The sequence below is a fragment of the Oreochromis aureus genome, linkage group 6 (genome assembly GCF_013358895.1).
Source record: "Oreochromis aureus strain Israel breed Guangdong linkage group 6, ZZ_aureus, whole genome shotgun sequence".
Lineage (NCBI taxonomy): Eukaryota > Metazoa > Chordata > Actinopteri > Cichliformes > Cichlidae > Oreochromis > Oreochromis aureus.
The window spans coordinates 30,560,339-30,580,732 of NC_052947.1; the positions used below are offsets into that span (position 1 = coordinate 30,560,339).

Sequence of the window (20,394 nt, forward strand, 5' to 3'; positions counted from 1 at the left end):
AATCTTTTAACGTGACATAAGAAAGGAAATTAAGACATCATTAAACACCCTATTAAGGAGGGGGAAAAATATGACTTAGAGGCAATTCTTTTGTTCCTTACTCCATCTGCGGTGTCAAGACTCATTTAAAGCAGCCACAAATCGTGATTCACATGATGTCAATGATTACTGAAGTGATTACAGTATTTTATAATGCAAAGCCTCATTTAAAGTAGACTAAGCCATGTTCATTGAGGAACTACATCAACTTCAACAGTAAATTATCTATTTTGAGGGGGAGTGCAATTAAATCGAAACAAAAAAAAAATTTGGCCACAGATGTTTTTTCCCCCCTTCCTGTGCTTTGGACATTATTTTCCAGAACATTCCAAATCCATTACTTCGTGGTTAAAAATAGCAAATGTGAGATGCTTACTGCTTAAGCTACCCAGCCCAGCCACTATGGCAAATCACACGCAAGGTTCCTTCTCACAGAGCATACAGAGTGAAACCACATGTGGCACCGTGGTCCACACCACAGATGGCGACATGTAATATAAATGAATAGGGGCAGGGCTCTAATCAAATGGCAGGACATACATTTGTCCCATGATACTTTTGGTGTAACTATATGAACTGAACAGATTTAAACAACTAATGCAAAAATTGGAACACTTTAGCCAAAGCCTGACACAGGTACACACAATTTTCCTGTCTGTTCATTTAGGTTTTTTGTTATTTATTCCTTTCTTTGTGTAAAAGAAACAAGTAACTTTTCATTATCATTAATCAACTGTTTTTTAGCCCTTCATTTTACTAATTTTGAACATTTGCCCAGTGCTCAACTGATGTTACACAGCAGAGGAACAAGGTGTCCAATGTCATCACCACCACTGGAACAGTCAGCTAGGTCGATTACTGATACTACGGTCACCAGTATATGTTACTGATATATTGGTTCCATTGGAGTTTACCTTAAAAACAAATAGATATAAACAATATATTGCATTAACATGTACATTAATAACTGTGTCCCGCATAGCTCAACAACACAAGCATTTCTAATGTTATACAAACAGATACACACAAAACAAAAAAGGAACAACAGTTCTCTGCTGTTCTCCGTGTTTGTTCACCACCTTTGTTTATTGGCTTTTACTGCAATAACACAAAGGCCACGGTTGTGTTTTCTGCTAAAGTTACCTCTTCTAGTATTCTCTGTCTATTATGCCATCTATGGCTTTCTCTCTTTTTTTGTTTGTTCAGGTGGGATCATCTGTCTCTCTCACATGACTGCTGTCAAGCTGAAGCCAAGGTCAGATGTCTGACCCTACAGAACAGTGCACCTTACGAAATACTAGTATTTACTAGTTTAACTACTGGAACAGTAATCAAAGAGGCACCAGCCTGGCTGCAAAACTGGAGCCTGCTGTATGTGCTTTAGCCAATTACAGGTTTATTATCTGAGCTATAAATGGCAAGTTAAGGAAATGAGAAGTGCAGATGGAGATGAGCTTACATTTAAGGTTTTACTTAAATGTAAAAAAAAAAAAAAACTTGTGTTGATTCATGATTTTACAGATGGTTTAAACATTTGCCCATGGCTCGTCCATGATGTGCTACGAAGTCATTAACAGCTACTGACGATGCACTGGTGCCACTAATTTTTGAAAGCTATATGATTGTGAGGTTATAACAAAGCGAAACAACTGCACAACCGACAAATTAAGATCTGTGGACTGAAAGTTATATTTTATCCATAGCTGATGCGTGCGCTTGTTCACCACATTTCTACACGAACATGGCACGCACAAGATTAGAGCAATCCTTGCTCTACAGCAACTGTAGGCTTTTTTTCTCCTTTCTTTTTTTCTGAAAGCCTGATGCCTTCCTCATCTCCTCTATGAAACATGGACAGATGGGATGAATGTAGAGAGTCAGAGTGAGATAGCAAGGGTGAGGGATATAAAGAGTGAGGGGGGGAAGGGGAGGTATGTAATCTGCCCAGAAACTGGCCATGGGCACAAACGAGCGGCGGTCTACGTGGAATTCAACTGCGCTTAGTGATGGCAGATGACTAAGACCTACTCGGTTTCCAACAAGTTTTCAACTTAAATTTGATCATCCATATAAGTACTTTTAAAAAAAAAAACAAAAAACAAAAGGCCAAAAATTCATCATGAACATACATACTGGACGCACATGTGGCATCAAGAGCTGAACCTGAATATTAGTTCACTGAATTAATATCTGGATTTGTAAGTTATTTTTCTGTTAACCAGTGAATAAACTGTTGGAAAAGGAGTTATGTTGTTCTTGTGGTCTGTTATCTAGGAGGGTGTACACCGTCTATGTTGCTTCCAACTTTCTCTCTGGGTGATCATCATCGTTATGTAAATATAGACAAAAATCACAGCATCACAACAATAATCTCTGATGGATTATGACAGACAAAATTGTTAGAAAAATATGAAGTGATTCTAACTGATCTTAGCCAGTTGGTATTAGAAAAGTTTGTTTGCCCAGTTGGACAGTGACAGTAGGTCACTTCAAGTTTTAACAGTAGGAAAATCTGGAGCCGTTTCTTTTTCACAGGACAGGGAATATATAAAAAGCACAGCTGCCACAATGAACAGGATTTTGAGTCTATGATATATATCTAACTAGAAAAGTTTCTTATGTGGTCAGTGCCTTACGAGCAAGCTTGATTTTTCGCAGGTTTTCACTGCATTTGATAAACAGAAAGGAATTGCGTAAAATTTCCACATACAGCAAGATTTTTCTCAGCTAAGGAGTTAAATAATAATTAAAAAGAATTGTAACTTCATGCAAAATATGCCAAATCAGGACCGATAGTCTGGTTAGATGACAGGAAACAAAACAAAACAATTTTTTTTTAAATGCAGAGGGTGTGAAAATGCATTGCTGCATGTGGGTAGGTGGGAATAAAACTTCTGAGCATTCAGGCTTTTTTGACCTCAATCCCAAAAAAAGAGATTCAGGGTGTAGAAAAGAGAGAGACAATTTTTCCAATGGCAGTAAGCTCACAATAAAAATGTATATATGGATATGAATTCGGAGCTAAAACGAGACTGGAAACTGAGGGCAATAAAATGCAAATGGAAGTTCAAATAAAAAAATAAAATGCATAAAGAGATCACTGTAGACTTGCAGAATCCCTGACACAAATCTAAAGGACACAACTGGTAAATAAAATGGAGCACAGTTGACCAGACCACAGCTGGTTTCATGCTAAACTTGCTGAAACACATTCATGACACATGGCAAAGGAGAGATGGAGGACAGGCTGAAATGGTTGAAAACAGAGGATACGAAACAAATCACTTTGAGAGAACTGGGATGAAAGAAAAAATGCGTCAATTTACCCTTTTCGAGCAGCAACCACAGACATAAACACGTGCTCACGCACAAATACACACACGTGCTGAGCGTGCTGGAATAGAGAGAGGGCGATGCGCTCTTTGTGTGGCTGGGCCAAGAGACTCTGGGGCTGTAACCCATCACTAACGCACGGATTAGTTCACACGTGCACACTGCCTTTTAATCTGGTCCACTGACAAAGGTTGGTAGAGAGAGAGAAACAGAAAGAAGGCAACTGACAACTAGATGGCCTGAACGAAATGGCCACAGAAACAGAGCCAAAGTTGGACGGTAAAGGAGGGATGGGGGTTGTAATTGACGGGTCAGAGGTGACGAGAGAGAGAGATGGAGAGATGGAGATGGAGGGCAGGGCCTGCCTTTATGTGTACTTTAAAAGAGTGATACCACCTGATCTAAAATACTACCAATACATGCGTCTTTGGCAAATGGCCTAAATTCCTTCATTTCTTTTTTGGGGAGCATTTGGGCTTTGGCTTGATGGTGGACAATAATAACTGACTCAAAGTGACAATGTGGAGATTTAGACTCTATGTCAACAGCTAGAGAATAAATTAGCCCACCTCTTTTTCCATTTGTCTGCTCTTCGGCTTGCGGACACAATGGCATACACGGTCACTGACCCATCGGCAACCCTCAGTTTCCCTTCAGCCTTCTGTCAGTGGAGGGGTGAGGGCAAAAGCTTTGGATTAAGACTCCAGTATGGCTTTTCTCCAAAAATGGGCCTAGTGTAAAGCCAGGGACATCCAACCAGATGTTGGCTCTGGGGGCAGGTTGGGTCCTGTCAAACAACAACGCCCTTAGTTGTTCATGTGCTTTAATACATCCAATAGAGAGTGGGGGAAGTTGTGCCAGCCAAATGCTCTACATCAACCTTTAATGCGCAAAATGTACATGTTTCTCTCGCTTAATTCACTCTCTAAATTCACTTAAAGTCACTCAATCCAGCTAGTGGCATGCAATTCTACTCAAATTATGCATTAGTTTTAAACATGTGCATTTCATATGACTTTCAGTGCAGGTTTGATGATGAGAAATTACATGAGGCAGCTGTTGAGGGAGTAAAGGGCGGAGACGTTTTTTTCCTACGCATCTCCATCACACTGCTCTCATTGGTGAAAAATTAACCTCTGTGATTGGTCAGAAGACAGTGGTGTTTTCCCCCTTTTTCCCCAGCTGTGAGGCTAAAAATAGAGACAATAGTCAGATTTAGCCTGAGTGTGTCTTGCACTTTCAGCTAGCATCCCCTTTTACCTCTTTCTATCCTAAGTCACCAGGCAGATCATTTAACAAGCTTCTTCAGGAAAAAGGAAGGGAAGCAGGAACATTTCTTCCTGGAACATTATGTAACCCCAGCTTCATCCATTTTCTCCAAAGTGGCCTAATCAAGCAGCCCAACACAGTTTTGTTAATGGCACGGGTCAAAAAACACACGTGTAGGAGGAACATTTTGCAGAGTATTATAGAACAGGGTGTACACACAGTCTGTACTATAACAAGACCGAACACCTACAAACTAATAAAAAGAAAATGTTTCTATTTTAATCACTGAAAATTAAACCAGGTTTTGAGTCAGAGAGGGGATAGCTTGATGGCTTAAACCTGCTGACTAAGCGTCTATATCCGTTCAGCTTTATTCCTTTTGGTCACACCATCCTTCCACAGAGTGCTGTGTATATGTACTCTTGCAGGATAAAGGCACAACAAGAAGGAGCCCAGATAAGACGAATCAAGGGTCAGAAGAGCCGAGACAAGATGTGAGTGATGGGGAAGCCTTCAAGTGCCTACATATAATCCTCTGTATGGGGCTTCTTTACACCTGTCTACAGAACATTTGTGTCGGGACGAAACAAAGATCTACGGTCTTATCTGACGGCAAACCAGTGAGGATTGCCAGAACATGACCATGGCACTTTACAGACCTGCTTTCAATCAGGCATTATTTGATACTGAAACAATGGCAAACGAACATTACAGATAGTAATAAAGGTGTGAGATAATTATAGCACCCCATGTAATAAGATAATTCAAACTGGTTATTCTTTTGACCAGGAAGTCTTTTAAAGAAGCAGCTACAACAGTTATCAAGCTTACATTGGCAGCATGCCAGTGATAACAAATGTTTGCAAACTTTTTTCATATTTTAACAGTACTTTGTTTCATTGTTGTTTCCTTATCAGTAAAAAGGTTCCATTTATCTATTAAAAAAAAGAAAGACAGAAAGAAAGAAAAAAAAAAAACACTCTACCATGTGGATTTTTCAAATTCTTGATGTTAAAAGGTAAGTGCTCCCCCAAAAGATGTATGTGACTGGCCTGCTAAGAATGCCAAACTACAAAAACGCTTTACTGTCAGAACCATCAGAAACCCAGCAGCAGGTGCGATTGATATGTAAATCAGAAAAGCCTAATCCAGTCTCCTTCCACTTGACTCAGAACAGTTCACTTATGCTACCAATGTGGCACAAGTGAAAAAGCAAACGTCTCAGCCTGTCTTATAGTTGGCTGAAAATAATACACACATTCCAGAACACACGATTTAAGAGTGAAGATTCTTTCATCGTGTTATGAGTGAACTATAATTTTAAAAAGAGAAAATAACATCTTCATTGCAGCTGGGAACTCTCCACACTAGTCAGTAGAGCAGGCAGACTTCTAGCCAGAGCTACAAATTGACTGTTTGCCAACGGAGTACAGGCTTATGTCCTACTGACAGGGCAGAAATGCTCATTGTACACACATTGAGAGTTTATATAAGGCTTGCGTGCTTCTTAAGGCTCCCTTAATCAGGTGTGTTTGACCAATCTCTCTACTCATCCCATCAGCCTCTCAATAACTTCCTTGTACTGAGATACCATCGTTGGCTAAACCAAAGCTTAGCTCGACTATTCAGAACTGGGTCTGAGTGGCTTCAGAGAGAGGGTAGGTGACATGCCTCAACACATGTGCATGCTCTAGCTGGGCTCACCAGACCAAAGATCAAGTCTCTTAAGCTGCTTTTCTGAGCCAAGAAAAGCTTACAAGTCGTCACGTTGGTCAGAACAAATGGTCCCAGTTTTAGACCCTGCAGCAGGGCCTGATAATAGGCAGCACTCCCTGGACTCGTGAAGCAGTATTGCTTTCTTCAAGGAACATCAGCACAGTCAGAGTAACCCAGGCTTATTCATGTTTGACTGCTCATTCAACCCAAAGGCTGGAACAGCAGTGCAGTGTTTCAAGCCCACTGGTTAAAAAGACCAGAAATGAATGAGGGCAGTCAGTGGCAACAAAGCTATGTGCCATTTAAAAAAATGTGACACCCTTCTAGAGTGAAATTAAGTCTAGCCTTACTAGAAAATTAAGAAAAGCTTTGAAAAGTTTGAACACATAGAGAAAAATATAGCTGTATGGGTTGTGATTAGCTGAATCACAGTTAACTTTGTGCCGCACATGCTTTTTACATTTTGGACTGGATTTGTGCCCAGACATGAGCAGATGAATATGATTTAGTATGTTTACAGTTTGCTTTAAGACCTTCAATGTCAATGTCAGATAAAATTTACAGCAGAGATAGCAAAGGTGTTTTTTCACATGACTGTCATCGATCTAGCAGTTTTTTTGTTGGCCAGTAACTGTCTGCATATTCTGAAAAGAAAGTTGGCTTTAAAAGTAGGGACTAAACTGGGGGACTGCATTAATAAAAACCTTTGAACTCTGAAATATGTGATCCCACTCTGCTAGAGACTGAGAATAAAATATTGGCCTGAAAATTGTCATAATAGGTGTTGTTTATATAACAGCTAAAGGCAAATCCAACCAAGTTCATGACAAGTTCATACACTTCACGCATACACAAACAAAAGGTGACTGCAAATGAGGCACTACATGTTTAGACAAAACAAATTCAGACTTCACAAACACTCCTTACATGCCAGGCAGGCCAACCTCTAATGGCTAAGGGTGTTTCTGATAAACATATCCACAGAATCACTCTCAGAGGTGTTTAGCTCATTCTTTGAGGTGCTAATATACCCTCTGCAGTGGTCGCTTTGCTCACCGCTGTGCCATCATCGCACAGATGGAGCCATTTATAACTGCCATTAAGTTGTAAGAAGCCGTTGCAGTATTCTCCAAAAAGATAGGTGTCTCTACTCAGACAATATCACGTCATACATATTGATAAGGAGGAGAAGATGTCAAAACCGGAAGCCAAGACTTGGCAAGTGGGTTTTTTTTGCAAAGTTCTTTCCAAAAACTCAAGTTTTCAAATTACTCCAACATTTCTCCAACATTTGTATTTGTATGTGTCCGAGCTTCTGTGCAGGATTATCATTATAACGGCCGTAAAAACCCTCATGATCAGTGCAAGACTGGCCGATGTGCCACAAAGATTGTGTCTTGCAACACAGGATGTGATGTGAAACTTCTCACCAGAGACCCGCGACACAAGCCACATGGCGAGCATAAAAACGGCGTTAGGCAGCTCCCAGTGTCAAATCAAAAAGAAACGCTAACACTGCTTTTACTACCTGGGAAAATTTTCTGACTGCATTACAGACCTGGCCTCAACGAACTATATTAAAAATGGATGAGTGGCAGTTCAGGAGGAACTCACATGATAAGCAATGGTTCTTGTTTTGTCTTGTTTTGTTACATTTTGATTGATGGCTTTATTATTAATCAATAAAACAAGCTTTTACTAGCTATAATAAATCCACAACTGCTCGAGCCTCTACAGATTCAACTCTGAGCCATAAAAAAAAACCTCTTAGTTGTTTAATGTTATGCACATGCTTTACACAACAATAAATCCCCAACTAACCTGAGCACTTTGAATTTATAATCAACACGTTTTAAAGAAAATGACTAATAACCATAAGGCCATGAGATCAAAGCAGTCGAACCACAACATGCAGTCATACAAGCCTTTTACTGTTAAATCCTACTAAGGGAGTGTAATTTAGCAGTGACATGTGGAAGTGAAATAAGGCTGTTAGAAGGTACATGATCAAAGCGGCAGAGTCACCACGTTATCTGGTCCCACGGTAAGTATCTGGAATGTGCGTGGTTTTTTTCCCCCCTTTCGGTGCCTTTTATCCGTGTCCTAACGTCTCTGCTGTCATACTGAGTCTACAAGCCTCACAGGTTATCAAGAGCTGCGGTAGCCATGCAATGCAAATCATCTTGCCTGCAGTAGATACAAAAGTTTGATAAGTGTTGGAAAAAGCTCCACCCAGGCTGGACCATAAAGGAGCTGCTTCCAATTTACAGGACTTGGAAGTCTGCTGAGATCGAACGAAAGCTGCTTCTGTTGCACGATCATGGTATAAGCCTGACACACTTGGATGAACAACTATGCTCGATACATATGACTTACATTGGGGCATGTCCTTAAAGGGAATTGGATTAGCTTCTGGCAAAAAAAGGGGGATTATAAATGATTCTGACTTTAAGTGTGCTCTAAAAGGATTGATTACCATTTCAATTTTTACTCTCTTTCTTTGCAAATGGAAATATGAATTAGTCTCATATTCGCCTGCTACTAAGCTGCAACACCACTCTAACTGTGTCAAGCTGAAAACAAAGACAAGAGTGAAGAGAGAAAAAAAAACATGGTGTCAGTATCCGGACTTGGTACAGGACAGCTTATTCTTGGCCTGCTCTGCTGCTGCATCTCTCTCTAAGACTGCAAAGTGGAGCCAGGAAAAAGAGGAGGGACGGGATAGAAAGTTTCACTGGACATTACGCACGTATTGCGAATGAAAACACACTGAGACTTAACTAATGCTTTCAAATGCACAAATGAATGGTCAATCGTTTTTAACATTTAAACAAGTTAACTTATTTCTGCATTTCTTCAAACCATCTCTAATGATTCAATACTCTGCAGAAAGTAGGCTGTTTTTCAGAGGATTCTACAGACTGTGCCATTTAATTAAAGGAAGCAAAAACAGCACAGTCAGAAGATTCCTGTTCATCCAAACTAAGCATTATTGTGACACAATTAGGATGCTTACTTTATGAAGTAATCATTTTTTGGAGGAGTAATATATGATGCAAACAGAAGATAGCATGGAGTATGAAACATCGGAGCAAATGGACAAACATAAAACTCACACAGATATAGATCACCAAATCTAATTCAAACTTTAAAAAAAGCATTAGAGCAAAAAGGATAGGAAAGTACGCCTATTCTGCATCTCCTGTTATAGTTAGCAGTGATTCTGTCATATATAGGCTTTATACAAGTCTGCTCTGAATGACCATGGCCACCGAAACAAGCCTTACTACAAGATCAGCCCAAAGAATGTACAAATCCATCCTTCACACTGTGTTTTAGGAACAAACAACTGAGTTGGCACCTTTTATTTCCCTTTGAAATGTATTTGTGGGGGTGGAACGCTGAAAGAAAAAAAAATGCAACTCCGCATGGGTGCTGCAATCTGCTGAGGCCATTCAGTCGACCGGCCGGCCTTGTGTGGCTTTGTATATGAGCACCAAGATGAGACATCAACTCTTGTCTATATTTAGATCACTGGACGGCTCTCCTTCCAATGTTCCCATCCTTTCAGAAAAGGCTGCCAGGGAGAATGGCGAGAAAAAACAGGCTGAGGTGATATGTAATTACACTGAATGGATCCAGCCTCTCGCATCCTTTCATTGTACCCACACGCTCAGAGATAATGAAATGGAAGGCATGCTTTTTTTTTTCCATATATTTACCATAAATCCTGCAAGTCTGGCCACTGTTACTTATGGTGTCAAAGAAAAGCCTCTAGTGCTTGACTCTGCATGGAATAAAGAGCATAAACACCAGCAAGTACCCTAGTAGTGAACTCAATCTGATAAGGGCTTCCAAGGTGCTGTGTTGCTCTTAGCGGTAAACCATCCCAACCCAAAGTCTGGTTAAATGCACCACTTCCTACACTGCAGATACCAACTTAAATGCAGACATGTAATTCAGTACAGAAACATAAGAAACTTTAGATGAAAATATAGGGCTGAAATTTTTGCTGCTTCTACATAATACATTTATTAAATCTCATTTCACCTTAAGTTTTTAAATCATACCCTAGGAAAAACATATGTCTGCTACACACTAAAATTGCAGGGCGTGTACACAAACTGCACACAACCATTGGACTGCAAACAGAAAAGCACCCGTATTTTATTTGACTGAACAAAATAGGCTTACAATAATTAACATGATAGTCCAAAGATCTAAGCCTAGCCAGAGATGCAGCTTCAAAATCATGCCTCTCTGTTAGTAACAAACAAGGTGGAAAGTAAGATCATAACCCTGCTAACCAGCACAGTTTTGCCATACTTTGATCTGGAAAATGAATGGATCTAGGCTGTGCCAGAGTAAAATGGCATATAATCACTTGAACTGAGCAGTACGTATCCACAATCTGGACGAGGGTGTGGACATAAACGTGCAAGGAAAAAAAGCCTGCCAGTACTAACAAATGCTTATGTTACAACCTCAGTAAGATGTAGCTTACCACAAAAGAATGTGTTTTGATTGGCTCAAACATGCCCAATATCGTCACATGGCAAGTTCATTCATTAGATTTTAACCCTTTTCTGACTGCTAGACTGGTCAACCATTACTGAATATCAACTAAGAGCTCAGACAGAAGTTTATGTCACACATACCCACAGAGTTATATGCAAAAACGTGGAGAAGGAAACTGTGTATGATTCACTGTTACACAAAAAGGTGGAAGGATTTTGCATATTAGAGGTGGAAATAGGTAAGGTGAAAAGAAAAGGAGGAATTCATGAACCCAACTGGGCCACCCAAGTACTTTTATCTTTAAAGACCTGTTGAAAAATAAGCGTTTACTTAAAAGGCCATAACCTTGTAGGGGAAATGAAGAAGTAGGTCATAACAGACTTGCTATATGTGGGTAGGGCATGTATGAGCCTGCAGTCTGTGGTCTGATTAAATCCGAAATGTGTTTTAAAGATGTACTGCCAACTCACCTATTCTTTTCCAGCTCGTTATGTGTTGACCTGCAAACAAAAAACAAAAAACAAAAAGCAGAGGCTGTTAAAAAAAACGAAACGAGAACAAATGTACAATTTTGCTTTAATGAGCAAGCAAAATAAAGGTACAGGGCACCTTCAGAAAAAAACAATGTACTTTACATGGGTAGTATTAGAATACTAAATATGTATGAGCTAGAAAACCATGGGCTGAGAAGTGAATGGTGAATTGGAGTGTCAAATTTGATTAACAGATTTATTAATTAATCTCAAACTAGACCAATTCTAGGCTCAGTGCACTGAAGCTTTTACACAAACAAATGTCAACGTGACATCCAGGAATGCACTGTGGTACAGTGCCTCTTCCTCAATAATGCAAGGGAGGATGTGACACTGCAGACACTTATATTCACACTGTGTGTGTGTGTGTGTGTGTGTGTGTGTGTGTGTGTGTGTGTGTGTGTGTGTGTGTGTGTGTGTGTGTGTGTGCCTGGTAAAGTAGGAGCATGCGCATGCAAATACACAAAAGCAGCCAGGATTCAGTGCTCTGTTAATAATCTAAAGTGAATCAGCTCGTCCCTAAGAGTGTCTGTGTGTGGAAACATACTGAAAGGAGACAAGGCCTCCTCCTGATTTTTAAATGGCCAAGTTCCCTTTCACACAAACTGCACTCTACCTCCTCCCAGGGGGCAAAAAGGTGGGGGTAGGGGAGTGCTGTTGGATGCAACCTGGTCAAGCACTTTTCTATAGTGTGGGTTATCAATACTGCAGTACGCTTTTTTTTCTTGCCATCTTGTTAATAAGCATGCAGGAAATATGGACCAAGCAAGAGGTAAGAACAGAACAGAGGGAATACCGACTGTCCAATGCTGCGGTTCCATCTGTAAAAATTGGCCTAGACTCAGAGGAATTCATTTTTTAATGAATATATTACTGTTTATTTAGCTGGATATGCTAGACAGTATGGTAAGTCAACTGTGGCAGTATATTTGATTTGACATGACAAGGTCTATGACCAGGCTGAGTAGCTACTGTTACAACAAAATCCAGGCAGTGCAGGCCATTTGCTTAAAACCTGAAGGAGCCTACATGCTCACATGCATGCCTTCATCTTTTATATACTATATTAGCCCTGAAGTCATGCATGGCTGTGTTCTTCACCAGGCCAGCCACACAAACTAAAACCATATGACTGGTGCATTTAAAACAGCATAATATCTTCTTGTTTAATGATGGTCTCCATAAATGTCATAAAAAATAAGCTAACAGCCACACAATTAGTTCTTTATTGGGAAAATGAATAGCCACAGTCTTGTGTTGAAAGCTGACTTCTTTGCACACATGTAATTATTTTCATTGTCTCCAACTCCGCTTATTTCTGTAACTGTCTGATCTGTAAAGTCAGATCAATAGTTATGCTAACAGAAGATTAATACTTTGGAGTGCATAATTTGCGTCATCTGCTGTCACAGTGGTTTCACTGAATCTGTGTTGCTTGGTAACCAACATCCTGCTTTGTAACCTTTCCAAACTCTGAATGTTTTACCAAAATGTGAATCTTCATTTGGTTCCCTTTAAAAAAAAGCGAATTTAGGGAACAATGTTAAAATTCAAGATTCCAAGGAACTTGTGTGAACCCAAACTTCTTTTTTTACATTTGGGAAATCTCTTCAGCTGATCTATTTCACTATACTGAAAATGAGGTAGGTTTCAGGTCAGCCCTGATACAAGCACACACAGTCACACTATATCTCAGCATGGCCTTTCATTTGGCCTAAGTCAACTTACGTGGGTTTTATCATCACAATCCTTTTTCCCTGCCTCCTGAATCCCATATCTGCATGTCTGGACAGTGACAGCAAGGCCACACAGAACAGCAGCATGCTTCCTTCTGCAGGCAGGCATGCATGTATGTGTACGCGTATGTGTGTGCATGTATATGCATGCAGGGAGTGGGTCAGCGAGATAAAGCTGCCCTGCTATAAACGGTAGGCAAGAGAGGACAGATTCAGATAAGCCCATCACTTTAAGCCTCAACACGCTACCGAGAAGGCAGATATAACTGGACCAAGCAACTAAGAGTGTGTTAAAATAAAATGTAATATTAATGTAAATATTATAATGAATAAATTAGCATATTCTCTAAGATGTCATCTTAACATTAATTTTGAAAGGGTCCTTAGAGTGTTTATAAGTAAGGAATAAACAAGAACATGTTTGAGACTGAAGCTTAGGTATATATGATGTTCTTTTTGTCATTAAAAATGCAGACACAGAAGATGGCTGAGTTGTAGATCTCTTTGGCTAATGCACCATGCCTGTATTTTGCTCACTCGGCTTCTGTCCTATACAGGATCTTTGAATGAAAGAGGCCCATCGAATGATCTTATTTTTTTAGTTTACCAGATGCGCAGCTCCCCATGGGAGTAAACGAAACCACATCACAATATGAAGCTGTGAATGGGTGTTTAATACAAAATGTGTTAACGCAATAGGCGAGTTGTGAACATAGCTCTGTGAATAGGAACAACAAGCACTATCCCTGCAGTTTTATTGGTAGTGCTTCTTCACATCTCGAAGCATTTAAAAACCAAATCTTTTCTCTTTGCCACTTGCTTCCATTTTCTCTCCTGCATACGTAAACAATTTGATTACAGACTCTCAAAGTTGTCCCACTTTAGAAGCAGATTTCAGAACAAGCATGCATTGTGAAAGCTTACGGCTTTTCTAGCATTCAACTTTACATTAAGCATCATTAATGTGTCCTTATGGATTTTCTCACAAGACTAAATGTTATGAAACGTTATGAATACGGTGTCAGACTAACAATATATCTGATCGTGACTGTTGCCATGCAGAACTAGGCAGCATTCTGCGCTCACAATGAGTAATGCGCAGTTCCTGTTTGGTGGCCTTCTCTTACATTAATATTAAAAAGCTCTGCAAGAGTACGAGTGGGGTTTGTGTTTGATGTATGACTGTCGATGGAAAGATTAATGTAAGCAGCCTAACTTAAAACAAAAACAAACAAAAAACAAAAAACACAAACCCAATGGGTCTTAACTTAGGAGATCCTCCCTACTCCTGTTACTAAATACAAGTGCCTGCCATCAGTGAAAGTAATGTGTTTGACAAGGGCCTTAATCTATGTGGCAGCCATTACCAGTGAGTGTTACTAAGCATATTTTCCATAACAATCACCAGTAGCTTTGAAATTATGCAAACTGTGCACCTTTGTTTTTTTAAATAGAATATGGAGTTAAAGATGAACCAGCAAGTCAGTGATTATACAAAATATTATAAATCCTATAAAAGGCTCCAGATATCCATCTTTTGGTGTCTGCAAATAAAACATGCCATAAATAGAAACATTTCCTCTTTAGGGGATAAGACTAAATATCACTTTCTCCCACAGTGAAGTGGAGAATGCATATTAGGGGGAAATGTAGAAAGTCAACCACAAAAAAAGAAATTACTAAATTTTAAAATCACGGGAAAATGTCTGTGCATTGTTTAGCCAAGAAATAGAAGAAGTAGAAGACGTCACTGCAACATTTCTTTTCTTAAGTGACATTTTTCGTTTAAAGGTCTTTACTTTCACCACGATCCCTAACCTTGACCACTGCAGTCCGTTTGACAATCAGCTGATGAAAAGCCAGCAGAGCCCCTGTTGCTGCCCCCTCCCCGCCCCCCATCAAATCCACCGAACCAGCGGTGTTGACGGTCAAACGTGCACGTAGCTACTATAAATGTCTCTACAAGTTCGCGGATCGATCTTTTGTTATTCAAATGTCAGTGTCTCTTTACATAGAAAGCCCCTTTATCCGAAAAGCGTAAACGCTGCAATAAATCGCTGGCAGCAGTTTAGGATCACATGCTATCTGCAACAATGTCATCCATCCCAGAACTTCACTTTCATTACTGGCATATAAATAGCAAGACGAAGAAGAAAACAGACACTTTTCCCCAGCAATGACACAAATGATTGAGAATAGTGTCTTACCTATTGTGGTTACTGCTGAACTTCTTATTTCGGAATTTCCTTTGCCTCTGGTAGTTTGTGTTCTGATTTGATGGAAACGTCGAGGCATATCCATGTTCACACTCTGTTGAAAGAAAAACTGGTGGTTAACTGACTAGCCACTTTTTTCTTTTGGGGGACACTTTCTACTTCGAAAATCACCCTTTTTGAGCCGACAAACAGTACAGGGTTGTCACTGCCAACTGAGACATTTGGAAACGTTATTACCTCTTTCTCTCCTTTCTATGTATTCTGCTGCTTCCAGTAACCGCTGGATATTTATTAGCTGAACAGCCGTCATTCTTCCCTGAGGCTTGCTGTGTTGGACGTTGCAATCTAGCTTTGCAAGCAGCAGCAACGACCGTTCACTTTTTAATTACAGGGAAGACAGTGCATCGGTTATTATTAAAACTGACGTGTTATATCCTTGTTCCGTGCCTTTGCTGGCTCATGAGCAGCCTTCGCCAAAAGGGAAGGAAAGAAAAAAAAATCCAGTGTTCGCAAGCTAGCAAGCTACAGCCAATCCTCGCCAGAATTCACTCTTAGAAAAAGAAAGCGTATCAAAATATTTAAAAGTTTCTACGAAACACGATATCAAATTTTTACAAAAATTGGATAAAAACAATATAAAACGTCCCCGAGGGAACCCTGAACCAGCAAAGTGCGTGCTGCAGCTCGTTTCCTCTCCTTTCCTGTTTGTTTACTTAGCTGCTCAGCTGAGAGGCGGGGACCCAGCGGCGGGAGAGGCCGGCCTAAGTGCAATGCATTCTGGGAAATCGAGTATTTTGGTGAATGTGGTCCATTTTACCTCAAACGCAAACATTCCATGAACTTCACAATTTAGCCTACCTTTACTGGCATATATCGATTGGAAAATCATTCACGATTGTAATAATGTTACAACTGCAACTACAACAGGTCAGTTTAAATTAATACATACATCTGGCAGAGTTCCAGTGCACAGATCAACAGAAATTATTAAAAAAAATTGTGTTTACTATTGTTCTTACGACGTTTAGGTACGTTGTTGCTCCTTTTCATGACAACGTCATAACTGTATGACAAAAAACTAATAAGTCGTTAATTAGGGCTGCTTTTCATATTTAAATTACTAAATATCCATATAATTCCATCTTCTTGCCAGACTACGAGTCCTACAGAAAAGCCCTACAAATCCCATGCTTCACTGGGACAGTAGGAGTGTCTTGGTCGGCTGTAGCCAGGCCCAGCAACACGTGACGTTGCTATCGAGCGTGACTTCGATTGGGGAAAGGCTTTGACAGGCGGCGAGGGTTGAGCTCGCTTCTGGCCAACCGCAGGAGCCTTGCGCCATGTGGAAGCCAGTGCGACACGCCCCCCAAAATAGCAGGAAGCAAACAATCGAGAGAACTGCTCTCTGTAGAAAATTTCCCACGTTACATTATTATAGTCGATATCACTTCAAAGGCTTTCGCAGCGCGTTTCATCCAACGTGACCGACCTTTCTGCACGAAAAATGCTGTGCACGGAAAAATGCATATACAAATTCGTCTTTTCGGTCTTTTAAAGTCACGAGTTAGATGAAAGCGAAAGCATGAAAATGATCATAAAGAGTCGTTTTTAATAGTGCATTGCCCAGATAACGTGTCATTACCTTGGATACGTGCCAATCCAATACCCATCTGAATGATCGTGCTTTCTGCAATCAGCCAACTTATCTATAATTGCATCATTTCTTATAACGTGATAAACATGCAAGGTCGGGTATTTTCTAAAAGGTCGATTCAACGCCGCGAGCTATAGCCGTGGCGTTTATCTATAAAGTTTCAGTTTGTTTCACCGATCGAGTCTGCGGGGGCACAATGACATCATCCTAAACTGAGTTGGAGGGCGCTGCAATGTGGTCAGATTTATTATAACGGAATCGTAGCCAACATTCACACCCACACACCTAATCATTATGTCATATTGCTTTGTCTATGCAGCACGGAGGCACAAAAATTACAGATCCCTGTGTTGGGAGTTGTGGAGAGTGACATAGCTCTACGCGAAGATAATGCAGATAATGCAGGTAAAAATAGTCCGGAAAATTACGAAAGCTTATATTTTTCTCCTCTCCCGTAACTGCGATAAGTAAGGTCACCTAAATCAGTCTGGTGCTCTTCCATATTCTGTGTTTACTGCAGGCAGCGGTGCTTAGTTGAATGAACTCAACCCTTTGTTGTCTGAATCTGTTGACAGTGAAGTCTCTTTTTTTTTTTTTCCTTCCTGAAATTCAGATGCAAAGGGGAAAAAAGATCAAACGCAGCACACAAATAAAACTCACTTCCGTCCTTCCTCTCGGCGCTCTCAAGAAACCTAGCAGCCTCCAGCAAAACTTGTACATTTTTCAGAAAAGTGTTGATCTGCTCCATGTGGGAGTCTTTGGAGTTGAAGACGTCATTGAAAGGACAACTAGACATCTCGAAATCTTGCTGATCCAAGAGAGACGCATCGGAATCAAAAAAGAATTCCTCACTCTTCAAACTTCTTCTTTGCCTCTCACTTTTGGCCATTTTCCCCCCCTCTTAGTTTCCGAGCTTCCGAGCTGAGCGCAATACGCAGTGAGGCAGCTTCTGGGGGACGCTGCTCTTGTCAGATGGTGTCTCTTTTCTTTCTTTCTTTTCTTTTTTTTTATGAATGCAGGGTGTTTAATGTGGAGCAGTGGCCAATGTCAGTAGATGATGGTGCATGGGAAAACAGGGAGCCCGGCCCCTTAGAGTCTAAGGATTCCGCATGGTCCCTGTGCCCGCCCTTAAAAGGAATACAGAATAATGCATCCATGGACAGTTTACCAATCAATCATATTTACATGTCAACATTACATAAGAGTTTCATAATTCTGTTTTATATGGCATCACATTAAACAAAAATAAGTAGAACTTGAGTTTAAACAGCAGCAGCAGGGCTGGGACTAACAGTTTTTATTGTATTCTACTGCTGTTTACAGAAGTCAATCTATGAGAACACATTTAAAACTTGATTTGAAGGTAAAAATAGTTTTTGTTGTTTTAATTTGTTACAAAGAAGTAGGAAATTATTATTTTCTTAACTGACCACGCTATTTAAGCAAATAAAAAGGTAAAAAAAAAAATTTTAATAAATAAGGCTCTGTGCGTGTTTATCATGCCTATACTGTTTTCTCACCAGCATTTTTACCAGATCTTTATGCGATACTTGGATGGTTTAGACGAAACGTATACTTCAAACTGAACCTCCCACTGAAAGTTACCATCTGTAAATCCAAACAAAGATTAGTACTGGAGATTACTGGGCTTCAAACATGTCTAGTCATCTTCCCGGGTCAATGGCCTAGGATTTCAGAATTCTCAGACTTTTTATTAAATATGTTATTATTTATTCCTTTGTATTCTTGTTTCTTTTTTGTTTCTTTTGTAATCAATCGTGTTGTTGTTTGGCTGCAGTTGCTTTTTGTAGTTGAGTTTAGTTAATTTAGTTGTATCTCCGGGTTTAATTTCCTCTTATTCATTAGTCTCTATTTGTGTCAATTGTTTCAGTATTTTCTTGTATTTTGCACCTTCTGTTCCCATTAGGTTTTGAGTCTTGATTACAGTTTGTTTTCTATAAGCTCTTGTTTTCCCTTTTATATCAAGTTTTCTATATTCTTTTCAGTGACTCACTTCCTGTTTTACTTTTAAGTAGTCTGACTTTTATATTTAGTTTTACTTTCTGGTCTTGTTTTAATTAGCTTCAGCTGTGTCCCCACACCCTCCCATGTCCACGTTTCTTGATTACCTCATGTGTATTTAAGGCCTCAGTTTGACTCAGTTCTTTGTTGCATCATACTGTTTACTTGCTCAGTTTCCTTAGCATATTCCCTCTGTAGCTATTGTAGTCATTCCTGAAATCTGTAGTGTTCTGTGCCTTTTGTTCTTACAAGTTTGCTTCTAAAGTTTGCATTTGGGTCCCTCACTCTAGACCAAACCACATGACATGTCCAAATGTCCCTCAAACTAGCATGTTTATCTATAGCTGGCCATACTGCCTCTGGTTACTGAGTTCTGCATTATATCCCTTGGTATTGTTCCAGGTCTTTTAACCATAGTCCTAAACATTACACTGTAGTGAAGTGGGGGATTACAATAAATGCTAACTCTTTAATGTTAAAAACATGCATATGTTTGCAGCATTGTAGGCCTGCAAGAAGATAAGGCTAAGATGAATTTACTATAAAAACACACACAAATTCCCAAATCTGAGCTTTAAAGAGAGGTGAGAAAGAGGAGCTTGAAGAACTGTGTTAGTATAACACTGATCCCGCTGAAATGACAGAAAGGGTAACTGAGAGATAAGTTCTTAGCCTTGATCTTGTGCCATTTTCAGTAGACCTTTAGCTAAGATGTTTTTATACTGCCGCAGAGTCCATTTTGAACCAGAACATGTCGAGGCAGAAGCCTGTATGAAGCCCTGATACACCCCCTCACTTTGCCACTTCAAAGAGCCAGCAGCAGCCCGTGATCGTTTGATGTAAAGTTCACAGAAGCAGAAACTTTAAAGTCCGACACAAGGGGGAATCTCTGAAGGTCCCTCCTTTCCCCTGCCCCACCACCTCTTTACCCTCTGCGAGGGGTAGCTATGAATGAAAGAAAGCCATTTGAGAGGGATCCTGATTGGACTTTGAAAGGTGCCAGCGCCAGCACATGACAAAATGTGTGGATTTTCAAAAGGGCTTGGCAAAACCTCTTTGGGATTTCAGGACCGATTTTAACATTTTAGGTTACTGGGCCTACTTTTGTAGGCTTTACTTTTCATGCTGTCTTTGCTTCCTGAAGTGCATAGCTCCAGGGCAACTTTTTTGTCAGTGAGCAAAGTGTTTATATAGCAATAGACATGAAAAGTATAGCATCAAAAGCTCCAGACGCAATAATAATATTTTCCTCCTCTGGAAGGTTTGGGCCATTCAGGTCACGTGCACTAGGGAAGGATAAGAGCTGCAAAGCAGAAGGGAGTCATGTGTCCCAGTAGGAAACACTGGTAACAGCGAGA

General features: G+C 40.1%; 1 protein-coding gene across 2 annotated transcripts in view; it reads right to left on the reverse strand.

Moving 5' to 3' along the window:
• The window catches only part of mxi1 (max interactor 1, dimerization protein), a 31,729-nt gene extending 13,660 nt beyond the window's left edge, over nucleotides 1-18,069 (reverse strand). Inside the window, exons 1-4 of one of the 2 annotated variants that reach the window (XM_031727455.2) lie at nucleotides 16,380-16,395; nucleotides 15,598-15,737; nucleotides 15,352-15,454; nucleotides 11,346-11,375 (exon numbers count right to left, since the gene is read on the reverse strand). In XM_031727455.2, coding sequence (XP_031583315.1) covers nucleotides 11,346-11,375; nucleotides 15,352-15,454; nucleotides 15,598-15,670 — 206 coding nt within the window. In that variant the 5' untranslated portion in view covers nucleotides 15,671-15,737; nucleotides 16,380-16,395. Of the gene's footprint in view, nucleotides 1-11,345; nucleotides 11,376-15,351; nucleotides 15,455-15,597; nucleotides 15,738-16,379; nucleotides 16,396-17,674 lie in introns of those variants that run through there. The other variant, XM_031727454.2, reaches the window with a different exon arrangement.
• Between the last annotated feature and the right edge of the window lie 2,325 nt (nucleotides 18,070-20,394).